The following is a 13,514-nucleotide window of genomic DNA, read 5'->3' as shown; positions in this document are numbered from 1 at the left end:
TATACAATTTTTTGCATTAGGAATTTGTCTTTTTGCATACCCCAGCTTGCTCTCCATGAGACACAGACACACAGATAGGGAGAGAAGCTTGGGGTCAGAGCACAGGGTCAGCCATTTATACGGCGCCCCTGGAGCAGTTGGCGTTAAGGGCCTTGCTCAGGGGCCCAACGGAGTAGGATTCCTCTGCTGGCTGCAGGATTTGAACCGGCAACCTTCCAGCCACAGGCGCAGATCCTGAGCCACAGAACCACTGCTCCGCCCAGGGAGCTTGAACCCAGGGCCCGGCCTTGTAACCCATCAATTTCCAAAAAAATGTAAAACCGTGAAATTAGTGCATTTTTCTAATCATCTTGACAGTGCAAGGAGTCAGCTCTCTCTCTCTTGTCTCATCAGTTCTACCATCCATGACCTACAGAGGCTTTGTGGGGGGGGGGGAGAGATGAGAAAGAATCTGAACACTGTGTTTTCCTGTGAGCACTCAGGCAAACAGACAAACAAATGGACACCTCTGTTCCTGTAAAATATTTTATTGCTTTTCTTCAGGCATTATTAGTTGTCATTTACAAATGTTCTAATCGGTTACTAAAACCCCACCCTTTCCTAGCAAACTAATCTGAATTACACTGTCAGGGGCAATCTCAGCCTCTTCCTTCCCCCTCTCCTGTTCGATACTCTGCCATGTCGGACAAATGAGAAACTGCAGACCTGACACAAGCATACTTCACAACGGGGCTCGAGGTTGGGCTCTGAAGTCTCTTGAGTACAGCTGCGGCTTTGTAAGTGAAGCAGGATCAGCAGGATAGGCAAGTTGTCATGAGCCCTGACAAGAATTTTCACCATGAAAACTAGAAAAGCCAGGAAAAACAATCATAAACTGAGGAAAAAAAATATATATTTATATATAGATTTTTAACACAATCATAGAAGTCAACGCGCGTCTTCACATTGTGATTTGGTGATTAATATGCAGTCATACTCACGGGAGTCTTGAAGCTTATTAGAAGAAAAATCATTTTGACGTGCTGAAACGTTGCGTTTCAGTGAAGATTAGAAGATTCCAGTGCGTGAAGGCGCAGGTATGAGGTAAGTTCTGGTCAGTTGTAGGATGTGAGATTTCTAGCCCATCGTCCGTGCTCACAGGGCTAAAAATGTAATTCTGAGCTTTTTTACATGTACAGGCAAAAAAGACAAGTACATTAAATTATTTGTCAGCAGCTTTGACAATATGCCTTTAATTAAACTACACTTTCAGAGAGATGTTGGTCATTAAAACCTAAATGTCTGTCCATGACGGTCAGCCTCTCAGCTCATCGGGCTGTGTCAAGATGCAATCGCAGTGCAGGGTAGTGAGATGATGCATAACTAAGTTCATGTAGAGCTCCAAGTTTGGGCTGTGCTGTCAGTGTAGTGAGTGTTCAGGCTGTTCAGGGCCTATTGCATGTTGAACACATCTTTTTTTAAGTTTTTTTCTACGACTTGAAAAACTGATTACAGCATATCTTAAAGGGGAGTCAGAAGTGTTTATTGGCTTTTTTTCAAAGAAAAAGATCAGGGGAAAATAGATTGGTGTATGCACAATCTGAGTGAGGCAAGGGTCACTAGAAACGCTTTCTGTATTTTATTGCTGTCCCATTCGAAGGCAGTAAAAGTCACTTTTTTTCTGTTTTTCTGAGACCACACTCAAGCTGTGCATGTGAAAATCGTCCTTTAGGCAAAGATCTGTCCAGATAAAAGCATGCAGTATATTCCCAATGGTTTGCACACTGCATTAGAACGATGTTTGCACAAGGCTATCAGGCTACATGTTTTCACTATGCAAAGCAACAGTGATTGTTGATTAACTTTCCATCTTATTCTTTTGGCAATGCCATGACATTCACCATTCATACTCGGATTGAAAACGGAGAGTTGGCTGTTATAGCAGTCCAGTTCTTTTACTTAGTGCAGTTCTCAACCCAAGTGATTTTTAGAACCTGTCTAATTCTTTTGCTAATTTCCCGATAGCATGGATGGCTTTTGTTTCTTAAAGCAGATGTGAGCATTGTTTCAAACACAGAACCTTTTCTTCTTTTTACTCCTGTCAGATGGTCTCCTGACACCAATGTTTTAATACAAATCCAAATGCAGTTCTAAATCCCTTACTCTGCAGTCATAAATTAATACAGGTCGTTATTAGGCTTTTGGAATGAAGGCAAATGGGAAGATTTCCCTGGAATAAAGGCAACATTATTCCAGGTTTACATGTTGTGATCTAACAGATGACTTGAATTTCTATATCTCTAACAGTTTAACTCTTTATTCCTTATTCTCCACAGGAAATCCATCAGAGAATTTTAGTGTCGCCTTTTTTTCCTAGTTTCCTCACTCCCTTTGTCTTCCAGTTCAATGACAATGCAAAGCTTTATGCTCGTCTCCTATTTGACTTGCTTTTAGAGATGTGCTCTCGCGAGGTTCCCTTTCCTTTGGTGTTGCAGTTCTCCTGGTGGCTCTAGGGATGAGTACAAACATGCTCATTGCAAACCTGCCGAAGAGCCTTCAGAACCAGATCTGCAGGGAGTAGAGCTCTCTGATGTACAGTATTCTACAGCTCTTGTGTTGTTACCTTGGTTGATGAGGCCTCCAAAACTCAAACAATAAAGATCAAGCTGGTGTGCAGTGGGAGAAGAGGCCCAAGCCAGAGAGCACAGCCGTGCCATCGCTGGCAGCGGAGGCTACTGTCCGGGGACGTAGGGCCAACTGATGGAGCTGCCAGAGAGCTGCATGTCGCGGATCAGAGTCTCGATGGGCGTCTTGCCCACCAGCCGCATGAAGAAGAGCTGGGAGATGAGCGAGGCGGGCACGGCCCTGAGGGCGGGCAGCCGGAGCAGCAGGCGGCCAAAGCGCTGGGGCTGGCCCGGGTACTGGGCGCGCTCGTACTCGGTCAGGGCCACCTGCGCCTTCTCCTGCAGGCTCTCCACGTGGGCCGGGTCCGTCAGGCCGCAGGCGTCTGAAAGGGAGAGAGGAGTGGGTCCAGACCCTCTTACCGGGAAGTAGTTTGAAGCTAGCGCTGCGAATATCGCACTCGATGGGCTGGTTTTACCAGAGCACCAGCCCTGGTCTTGCAGACTCAAATTCACATGAAGTAGTCCAAGATTTATGATAATCCTGGCCTGTCAAATACTAAAAACTCCGTCTCTTTTTTGTTTATTCCCACCATAGTCATGCAGAATCTTTGAATTTAGTTTTATCAATGCTCTGAATTAATTACGAGTCTTAAATTTTGGAAGAGACTCATCTAAGACTTAGAAATGGATCTAAAACCTGCAGAATTGTGGCGAAGAATAGAACTTGCAATCCCTGGTTCTTTTCACAGCTATCCAATATCTCTTTGTGCTAAATTAGAGACGTTATACATACAGAAAAAAACCACAATGGCGAAATTGGAATAGGGATTCTATATCCAACAGTGACGGTAAGGTTTGGGGGTCGATGTTTTCTCAGTAACTGCTGGTCTAGAGCAGATTTCTTTAGTTTCACGCCAAGACCACACACATATTCGCCAGCAGAGGGAGCCAAAGTACAACAATCCCCGTAATATCCCCGTTTTTCTCAGCGCTGAGGCTGTCTCTGCACAGGTGTGGGGGGAGAGTTTCTTTTCCCGATTCCACACAAAAAGATCTTTCACAGTTGAAATGTTTCTCAGTGATATTTTATGCCGAGATTTACCGAGTATGCACCATAGGCTGCTATAAGGCCGTTTTAATGTCCACTGGGACCTGCTGGGTTGTGCTCCATCTGAGGTTCCAATTGCTCAGTATAATTGAATTACTTATTCAATTTATCTGTCTTTTCCAGATCACTAGCAGCTGACAGCTTAAACAGGCTTCTATAAGGCTGATTTTAGACCCCCCCCCTTCTGGTCAGGAATTCATTTTCAGGGCCTTGAAAACCTCATCTTGTAGAGCCCCAGTCTCCTCTGAGCTTTTACTCCAGCTCAAGCTGAGCTCTAAACGCAATTCTGCGCCTTTCGCTGGCCTGCAGATTGAGAGAATACCCCCCCCCCTCAAACCCCCCGGCCAAGACGACCAGCCCGTACTGCGCACCCCCAGGCGGTAGGCAAACAAGAGCCCATGCCAGCGCAGGCCAGCGGAGGAGGGGGCACCCACCTGGCGAGAAGAGGGCGATGGCTTTGAGGCAGCTGTATTCGGCCGAGTCCACCTGCAGGCGGGTCAGCTTGTCCACCTGGTCCTGGAAGACGCGCACCTGGTCCATGAAGGAGACCACCCTCTCGGCCGACATGGGCGCGGCGTGGAAGCCGGCGGCCGCCAGCAGGGGGGCCATGTGCAGGGGCAGGGCGGACTGCGCGGCGTTGAGGATGAAGAGCTCGCTCCAGCTGAGCCGCAGCAGCGCCACCTGCTCCGACACGGGCAGCTCGGGGAAGTAGGGGATGTTGCGGGCCCACTCGATGGTGCTGAAGAGCAGCCGGGCGGCCAGCTCGCAGATGTTGTCGATGCCCATGACGCTGGCGCCCTGCTGTGGCTGCTGGCCGAACTGGGCGCCGTAGCGGCTGCTGGGGTACGGCTCGGCCCGCAGCAGCTGGGAGATGAGCTCGGACACGGGCTGCCCGTTGAAGAAGTCGACCCCCCCGCCGCCGCCGCCGCCCCCGGCGCCGGGCGTGGAGGTGGGGCTGATCCCCGAGTGGGACGGGGGGATCCGGCCCCGCTGCACAGCTGGAGGGGAGAGAGGGAGCAAGAGGGGGGCTGAGTGACCACGAATCCTAGACAGAACCCCCTGACGTCACGGCCCACCTCCAGAGCACGAGACCCTCGCAGACCGGCAGGCGTGGAGGGGCGGTCAGGGCTCTGCACTCATACCAGGAGGCATGTGGGTGTAAACCCCAGGCTGGGCACTGCTGTGGTGCCCTTTGGCACTGTGCATCACTCCAATGGCATCATCCAGGTGGGGCCACACACTGGCGGTGGGGGAGTCCCACATTACCTGTAAAGCACTTTGAGTGGGGTGTCCAGAAAAACGCTATAGGTGTAAGGACTATTACTAAGAAAGAAAAAACCATGAGAGGAGATAAAAAGTACCACAAAAACAGGGGTTTTTAAGCGTGGTAGAAGACACAAGGGGGCAGACCCAGACATCAGTGAAGTAAAAGCCCTTCTGAAGAAGGAGGTTTGGAGTCTGGATTTGAAAGGCCTCAGGGAAGGTGACTCTCGGATATTCTTGGGGATAGAATTCGAGACCTTTGGGGCGCTGCAGGAGAAGGCACCCATAGAGTGTAAACGAGCTTGGGGGACAAACAAGGGAGCAGAGTCAAAGGAACAAAGGTTGCAAGGTGGGGAGCAGGAAGATGATAAATCACATAGGTACAGAGATACCAAGCCACGTGGCAAGAGCCTTATCCCTGAGCATGAGGATTTTGAAGGAGTGACGAGTTCTGGTGTTTGAAGTCCTCATCTGTTCTAAAAGGAATTTAGAAACTCTGCATCTATGAGCTTGTAAGTCACCTTGGATAAAGGTAGGCAAAATTGGAAAGGGGAGCATTTTGCCCTTATTTTTATACAATACTAGGTAGTATTCCATTGAAAAAGTGCCTGAAGTCTTAACCTTTTTCAGTTTTACATTGTGACAAGTTAACCACAACTGACAGATCTTTGCAACTGATGGGTGAGACTTCAAAAGCTTTGACACAAACTGATAGCGATTTGTCTGAACCTTCATTAAAGCATGAATGTCTCAAACCTTCATGTATGGGCTTGTTAAGCAGATTTGGCATTTGAAGACCTCTGAGGTGATTTTAGATACGCTCAAATCCGAGATTGTTGATATTTGCTTTCAGAAGGACAAGTAAACATACTGATCTATATAACCTTTAAGGACATTTTCCCTATGGAAATTCTTTTTAGAGTTGGAAAGGACTCCTAAATACCAGAAGACATCACAGTTTCCATAAGCAAGCAGGTCTGAATAGGGGGCTGTGAAGGACCAAGAGGTTAATGTGTACACCTGAAGAAGAGCTAAACTATTTTTTTTACTTTTTAACATGGGACTAACCTCTATTTGTTCAAATAAAAAACACATATTGACATAAAAAATGCAGGGACTGTGACCCCTTAATTCATTGCCCTTCTTTGAATACGAACAGTCCATGAAGGACCAGCCTGCACAGAACTAGCTTTCATCTGAGGGCCTGCACAATGCAGAGTAGGTATTTGGAAGTTCATTCTGGGTTTTGACCTTGAAGGAAAGGGAAATACCTCTTGTCACATGCCCCTGGATGGGGGGAGGGGAGGAGGCAGTGGGATGACTGATGTTAGTTCCATTGTCACATGACAGGGGCATAAAGGGAGGAGCCTGGGCGTCCTCTCTGAAAACTGCCAGCACCTGAGAAATAACCAGAGTCACAGCCTTTGGAAAGGAAGTGCTCAAGTGCTCATGGGGAAAAATCCAGAGCACGCTGTGTTAGCTACATAAACAAAACTCGAGCCAACCACACTGGCTTTTTTTTTTGCTGTTAATTATAGTGCAAATTAGGATTGTCTCACTTCGCAATTCATGTTATTCCTGTATTTGCATACCTGAAATAATGCAAATGTGACTAGAAGGTAAGAATTTTCAGTTTGCAAATTTCTGTTGATTTTTTTCAACAAAAAAGCAAAGGACCTGAAAGATATTGTGAACCTTCTACCATTGGTCAAGTGACTGACAAGGGCAGTTTGAGCAGGAAACAGGCAGGCAGATTATAACTATAAAGAGTGTCAACAAGGTGACAATGAAGTAGTGTGCACAGTGGCCTCTGAAGAACAGTTTGTAACCATGCATAGCCACAGCCCCAGGGAAAATTCTATCCAAAATCAAAAATCAGATCAGGGCTTCACCAATATTTACACCCTTCTTGTGTTCAATAATTAAAACCATGACAACCCTTCAGGCTGCTTCCTATAAGAATCTAGATTAAATCAAAGGTGAGCAGACAATGACAATTTTTCCAAATCTGACTCACCAGTTAGTGCAGGAGGCTGCACTTGTACAGGGATGCCAGAGTTGAATGTCTTGGGGTTTGTCTACATGTGCTGTGGATTATCAGACTAATGCAAAGCTTTCACTTCTGGCACTGGTTCAAATCCGCCAAGGACAGGAAGAAGACAGTGAACTTTACAGCACAGCACGTCTTAGTTTTGTCATTGTAGTCTCAGAAGCTGAAGTATGTATCTTTCTTTGCTCAACCCAAATCCTGGAGTGTCACGCGTCTGCTGGATTTACAAATAAATAACTTAAACTCTACAGACTTGAAAAAAATTGTCATCTTCCCCAGTTAGGTAAATCACTGATTCATCGATGGAAAGGTGACTTGATGAGGACTTTCAGAGACTGCTGCCTCTGCTTTACAGCTTTTTGATTTGTTTTAGCCTGAGCGTCCACCTGTGCTCCAGCGAACCCAGAGAATGTTGTTTTGAGCCGAAAGCAAGTTCACTGAGGCAGTTGTGTTTTTTAGTTTAGCCAACCATGTATATATTTAAAACTGAGAAAGAAAAGGAAGACGCATGTGAAAGATTTCACAAGGTTAAAGAAAGCATTTAGCTGTTTATATCAGCTGTTTTAGGAAGATGGGACTTGATCTGAAAAGGCAGTTTTAACTAATTAAACCTCGTGTGGCACATTAAAGCTTCCTTTTCTTTTTCAGTCGTGCATGTGTCCAGCCTGCACACATGCAGAATTTCGCTTTGCCGTGTTGCTAGCAGCTGCAGGAGCTGCAGTCTGGGGGGGACTGAGCTGACCTGTCTTGCTGTCTGGAAGGAGCCCCTGGATGTTCCCGCGATCTTTACCTTCTTTGCGCATTCCCACACGGAAGCACTTCTTGAGGCGGCAGTACTGGCACTGGTTGCGGTGATGTTGATCGATCTGACAGTCCCGGTTCGACCTGCGGGAGAGACCAGAGCTCGTGAGAACAGCTTGCAATCGCCTCGGTCCCGGTGCCGCAAGAGTTTGGTATCGCGCGTGGCGCAGGCAGTGGCAGATATTTCCCAAGAAGCATGTCTTAAATTGCGATTACTCCTTTTTTTATGGCATCAGAATTTTAAGAGAGTATAAATGTTCCCCCTTAGCCACCTGATCTGGTGGGGCCGCTGTGGGGCACAATCCCTGCTGCATGTCACCTGGGTGGGGACCCCCCTTCTGTGGAAGAAGTGGGTCCCCTCCCTTCAGTAAAGTGCTTCATGATCCTTTAAGGTGAGCTGATGGAGAAGATAGAAATGTCATCAACAGTTGAATTAAGTGGTAATGTTTAGTGAAGCCACAATGTGCAAGCCCATAGTGCATTTTAGCCAAAACCTAGTGCCAATAATCCCAATAGTGCATCCTATCATTCATGCTGTCTCAAAAAACTTTAATGAAACAAGGTTTTGAAATCTTGCATGTATAGTTGCAGGGTAAAATGACTTTGTATCTGAATAAGGGTTGTAAATGTATTATTTTCATGCACGTAGCTGAAATGTATGCATATATCCTACACTAGAGGTCCCAGAAAAAAAATATTAATTTTCATAGATTACTGACATTTCATAGATTAGTCAGTACACAGAATTAGGAAGCTAACTGCCCCAAAGCTAGTTTGTCCACAACTCATTTCTACAAGTAGGCTTGTCTTCTTCAAAAACTTTGTCAGTAATTACTTTTCCCTGGGCAAGGCAAAGAAACATACCCAGTGGAAAAGTACAAGAATGTGCTGTCATTTGAGAGATGTTGCTAAGCACAAGCTTTGGTAAAACCAATAAAGTCCATAATGTAAACTATCTTAAATTATAGTGCAACTTTCAAAGTATAACTATAGTAGCTTAAAATGTTTTTTTTTCTTTTTTAATGACACGTTTCTTATCTAAATTAGAAGTCTCTGACTGTTCATAAACTTTGCTGGTTAGCCCCCTTAATATCCAAAGGAGGTGAGTCAGTGGAAATATGTAATATATAAGATGCATTATAGAGTGGCGTTGGTGAGCATTGCTGCCTCACAGCTGTGGGGCCCTGGGTTCAATTATAGACCTTTGCCATAGGTTGGGGTTAAGGGTAACTGAGTAAAGAGGAAGTATGTTTGGGAATATGATGGTAAAGCACGATGCTGGATTTTCAAGCTTCTTTACTTCTGAAGGTGCTTTTTTAATCAATAAGCGGGGGGGAGGGTGGTGCCACAGTGGTTAGCAGTGCTGTGGCCCTGGGCTCAATTCTTGACATGGGGTATGTCTGTGTGGAGTTTGCATGTTCTCCCTTTGCTCCGGGGGCTCCAGCTTCCACCCACAGAAATAAAAAACATACAGGTACTGGTGGGTTAATTGGCCCTGGTGTGAGTGTGTGTGTGGCTCTGTGACGGACTGGTGTCCTGTCCAGGGTGTATCCCACCACCATTGCTTGCCAGGATAGTCTCCAGCTCCCCTGCAGCCTGTTTCAGGAGCGTGCACGTGATCTTTATTGGGTGCACATGGTTTAGACAATTGTAGTCTGGAGAACCATTCAGTCGGAGTCCTGGTTCTTCTTTGAACTGTTGTTTTCATCCTGATGGTTTGAATAGCAGCAAGGTTGTGCTGTGGACAGGTGGCGCGCACTCAGGTGACATGTGAAAGGAATCGCAGCCCACTGGCGGGACAGGTGGAGGAGCCAGCAGCACTGTTGGCTGTGTGGCACGATTAGACCGAGCCTGCAAACTGAGGGGTGCGAGCTGGGCTGCGGCTTGCCTACAGCTGAAAGCAGTTTGCAGGGGCTGACGTGCCCTAACGTTCGGGAGCAGTGGAGGTGTAGGTGTCCTGTGTGCAGAGTGTGTGAGCGTAACGACCAGTCTTCTCGATCGTTGGATCAAGATGAGCAACAGATGAGCAATATGCGTGCACGTTTTCATCAAAGTAGCATGCATAACTCTACAGCTAAGCCTAAGCTTAAAACGCAGGGGGCACGTGCCACCGACAAGAGTGGTGGGCATTCAGATCTTCCCGGAAGCTGGCGAGAGAGCTTACCTGCAGGTGTAGCTGAGGTTGCGACGGATGCTCCGCTTGAAGAAGCTCTTGCAGCCCTCGCAGGTGAAGACGCCGTAGTGCTTCCCACTGGACTTGTCGCCACAGACCACGCAGTCCACCACGCAGGCCTTGTCCTCCTCCCCCGCCTCTGCGTCGCTGCCTCCCGCCTGCGGGGAGCCGTCCTCCTCGTCCCGCAGGTACCCCCCCTTCTCCCCCAGCCCGTTGGTGTCCCCGTTTGGGTCACCCCATCCCCCGCTCACCATGGCCATCGCTGGTCCGCACAGCCCAAACCTGCACCCCCACCGACAACCCGGCAGGCGAGGGGCAACTACAGAGGGAAGTGGGAGCAAAAGCTTCTCTCTTGCCTTAAAAAAGAAACACCCACCTTTAGGGAGCTCAGATACCTTAGACTGGGTTCCTCTGGTGCTGTTACTGTCAGGAAGTTCTGTGGGTCTTTTCTCTCTCTTTTTTTTGTTGCTCTAACTGCTCCTTTTAATAATCCATACTTAAATGATTGGTGTTATTCCTTCTGCTCTCCTCCGGAGTCTTACACCAGCGCGTTATTTGTCAAATCACCCGACTAAACGGATCTCTTTGATCTTCTGGGAATCTGCCTTTTCCTTTGACCACAGAGGAGCTTTTCGAAAGAAAGGCGGACGCTAGAACTTCTTCTCAGATGGCAAAACAAACATTCCCGTTCCTGGCCTCTTTTGTTTCAGGGAGTAAGGGTTCCCTTTAAAACAGAAATCCTGGGAAGGCGGCTCTTGTCATGTCGACTTACTTTTTTTGTTTGGCTGGACAGTTTTGGGGCCGTGTGGGCCTCCCCCCCCCCCCCCAGTCTCTTGTGTTCTCCTCTCCGTTTTGATGACCGCCCCTCGACTTTTTTTTTCTCTTTCAAGCTCCAGAACAACAGGTTCACAGTGCGAAGGACAGGGCCTGGCCTGGCCTTTTTCACAGGAAACAATAAATTACACAGAGCCGCGCACGCTGGCACAAACGAGATTTAATTCACCACACAGCCCAACCTGTGGGGGGGGGGGGAGAGGAGAAGACCCCCACACTCCCCTCAAGGAAGAAACCAACAAAAAAAAAACGGCTTAGTTCTGTTGTCGGACACCGAAAGCCTCTCACCTTCAGCAGGGAGACGGAAACAAGAGTTCAACGTCCCCAGGGCAGGCACAAAAAACTGCAGAAGAGCACAGTCTCTGCCAAACCAGTCTAACCAGTTCTAAGAGGGGAGAAAACGGTTATCTTCCAATCTGACAGCACCCCCAGTCTCACTTTACTATTTCCTGCTTCCCAGATCGAATGGGGAATAAGCATACATTTTAAAAAGGTTGGGCAGGATAAAGACAAAAACTTTATACTTGTTTTAGGGAGCACAATCCCCCCACCCCCTCCACAGGCACCAAAAAGATATATTCCAAAATATATACACCAAAAATATGTTTTCCTTTTCCCTCACGGAGCCATATCGTAACACAAAAATATGGGCATAGTCGCCTGTGTGTGCAAAACAAAACAAAACAGTGTTCTTGGACTGAAGGAAAAGTAATGCAGCTGAGGTCTTCTGAAGTTCAGTCTGCCGCCCCCTTCCCCTGCAAAGAAAGAAGCCAAAAGCCAAGGTTTTGAAAAAGACTAAGCAGCTGTGTGCGGTTTAAAAAAAAAAAGTTGTCGCGTGCTGGATCCTAAATCTCCCCAGGGTAGCTTGGTGCTCTTCTGTGTTATCTTTCAGGTCACCTCTCTTGATCAAAACAAGGGAAGACAAATGTGCTTCAGGGCTGTAAATACACTGTATCCAAAGCAAAGTGTTACTTCTTCCTTTTAAGGGTGTTTTTTTGTTAAATAACAAAGAGCACGAGTTTATCAAGGCCAGAGCAGGGCAGAAATCATTCTCCACAGTCTCCCTCTCTCTTTAAACAAGATCAAAGTTCAAAGAAGTCCCCTCTGTCTTAGCAGTTGTTTGCTGGAAAACAAGGCCTGGCTTTTTCTACTTCCTCTCCTGCGGCCTTTTTCAGTCTTCTTGTGGCTTGCCTGTAACGAGCGGGGGAGAGAAAAGCAAGGTGGAATGAAAACGGATCCTCTTCCTCCTCTCTGCTCAGGTCACGGACGCTCCTCTCCAAGCGTTCCCGTGTCACGCTCGCTCCCCCTCTGCTCAGCGCTTGGTGCTGCCCTGTGAGCAGGAGCAGTCTGGGGCCTGAGTTTGCTCCTGTGTTGTTGTGAGCCAGGCTCGCTTAAGAAGGCCGGGAGGGGCTGTGCTTTTTTGGCTCCTGGAGCATAAATTAAATTAACCGCGAAGAACAAGGAAAAGACCCAAGACCGTGCTGCTGTTGCTGCTGTGGGCAGCTGAAGAACCTCTTCTCTTCTGCCTCTCTCTCCGTCTCCCTTCCCTTCCCTCTATGTGTGTGTGTGAGAGAGAGAGAGTGTGTCTGTGTGCTCAGGGATTTGACACTGCTATTCAAGCCCTCTGGTTACCATGGCACTCCCTGCCTTATATGGACATTGGAGTCAAAGAGCAGTGAGTGGGCTGCTGGGCTGCAACCATACAAAAGGAATGTACTGCTCCTCTCTCTCTGTATCCCAAACCCTGACCCTAAGGCTGCCTTGGAGCACAATGTGAGAGTTAACCCCTGCTCGTCCGGGCTTTTCCGGCATCAATCAGTCAAGCCCAGTTCCTCCTTATCTTGCCCCCTGCTTTAATTTCAAGCTGCTCCTTCTTCTCTCTGTCTGCAGCCGGTGTCTCATCTCAGACCGTCTCTCTCTCCGCTTTGGACGCTTTTAACTGCATTAAAAATTCAATTACAGTACGGGTGCGAAGTAAGGGGAGACATAATCTAGGCAGTGACAGAATCTAGCCTTCTGGTTTAGAATGTCTTTCGGGTTGGCCAAAGCATTTGACTGATGCTTTGTCCTCCACATCGAAATGCGTTTCAATTCTGGCGTTTTCACAGATTTCTGAAATTCTTTTATAACCGAGTTCGAGCAAGGTATTCAAAGCCTTTTAGAAACAAAAGAAGCTGAAAGAAACCAGAATGGTGTTGGGTTTTTTTACAGTTAATTTGCATTTTATTTTTGAGGAACAGTTACAGTATGATTGTGGTTGGGCGGCACATTCCTTTTCCTTCAAGTGTGTTTCAAACTGTCGCTGAAGTTTTTACAGAAAGTAACGCACGTTGAGAAAACAGCTCATGAGACATTTTCACCTCTTATTTTTCTCAACATTAATCTCAGGGGGTCTTTTTAATGTAGAAGCTGGCTCCCTTCAACCTGTTCCCTGTCACCTATCCCTCATTTCAAACCCTTGTCCTGCCTGGGAGGGAGAATTGCTTTAGAATTGAGCCCCTGGGGATTGCAGCTGACTGTATATATGCTAATGCTGCTCTCAGAGCACCTAGGTGGTAAATCACTGTTTTTTCCTATGTCCATGAGCAAAGCGGTCTGCTGCTGTCTTTCTACACAGCAAAGGTGTAAAAGGACCCAGCAATGAGTCACGTTTTCCTTCCGTCAGGACACTGGGGTGTGTGC

The 13,514-nt window shown here is 47.3% G+C and overlaps 1 protein-coding gene across 2 annotated transcripts; it reads right to left on the bottom strand.

Annotated features, from left to right (window-relative positions):
• Positions 1 to 511: 511 nt before the first annotated feature.
• LOC148813910 (nuclear receptor subfamily 2 group F member 6-like) lies at positions 512 to 12,420 on the bottom strand. Of its 2 annotated transcripts, none has more exons than XM_088907598.1 (4): positions 9,990 to 12,420; positions 7,815 to 7,909; positions 4,146 to 4,709; positions 512 to 2,986 (listed from the first exon to the last, which is right to left on the bottom strand). In XM_088907598.1, exons 1-4 carry the CDS (start codon positions 10,256 to 10,258, stop codon positions 2,712 to 2,714), a joined length of 1,203 nt encoding a protein of 400 aa, XP_088763724.1. In that variant the 5' UTR covers positions 10,259 to 12,420; the 3' UTR covers positions 512 to 2,711. The 2 variants fall into 2 exon arrangements, with proteins under 2 accessions (XP_088763724.1, XP_088763723.1); XM_088907597.1 differs by having other exon boundaries at positions 7,767 to 7,909; positions 9,990 to 12,405.
• Between the last annotated feature and the right edge of the window lie 1,094 nt (positions 12,421 to 13,514).

This window comes from Atractosteus spatula, chromosome 28 (genome assembly GCF_055471065.1).
Source record: "Atractosteus spatula isolate fAtrSpa1 chromosome 28, fAtrSpa1.hap1, whole genome shotgun sequence".
In the NCBI taxonomy this organism is placed as follows: Eukaryota; Metazoa; Chordata; class Actinopteri; order Semionotiformes; family Lepisosteidae; genus Atractosteus; species Atractosteus spatula.
The sequence above is the reverse complement of the archived record's forward strand: the minus strand, read 5'-3'. Positions and strand labels throughout refer to the sequence as shown.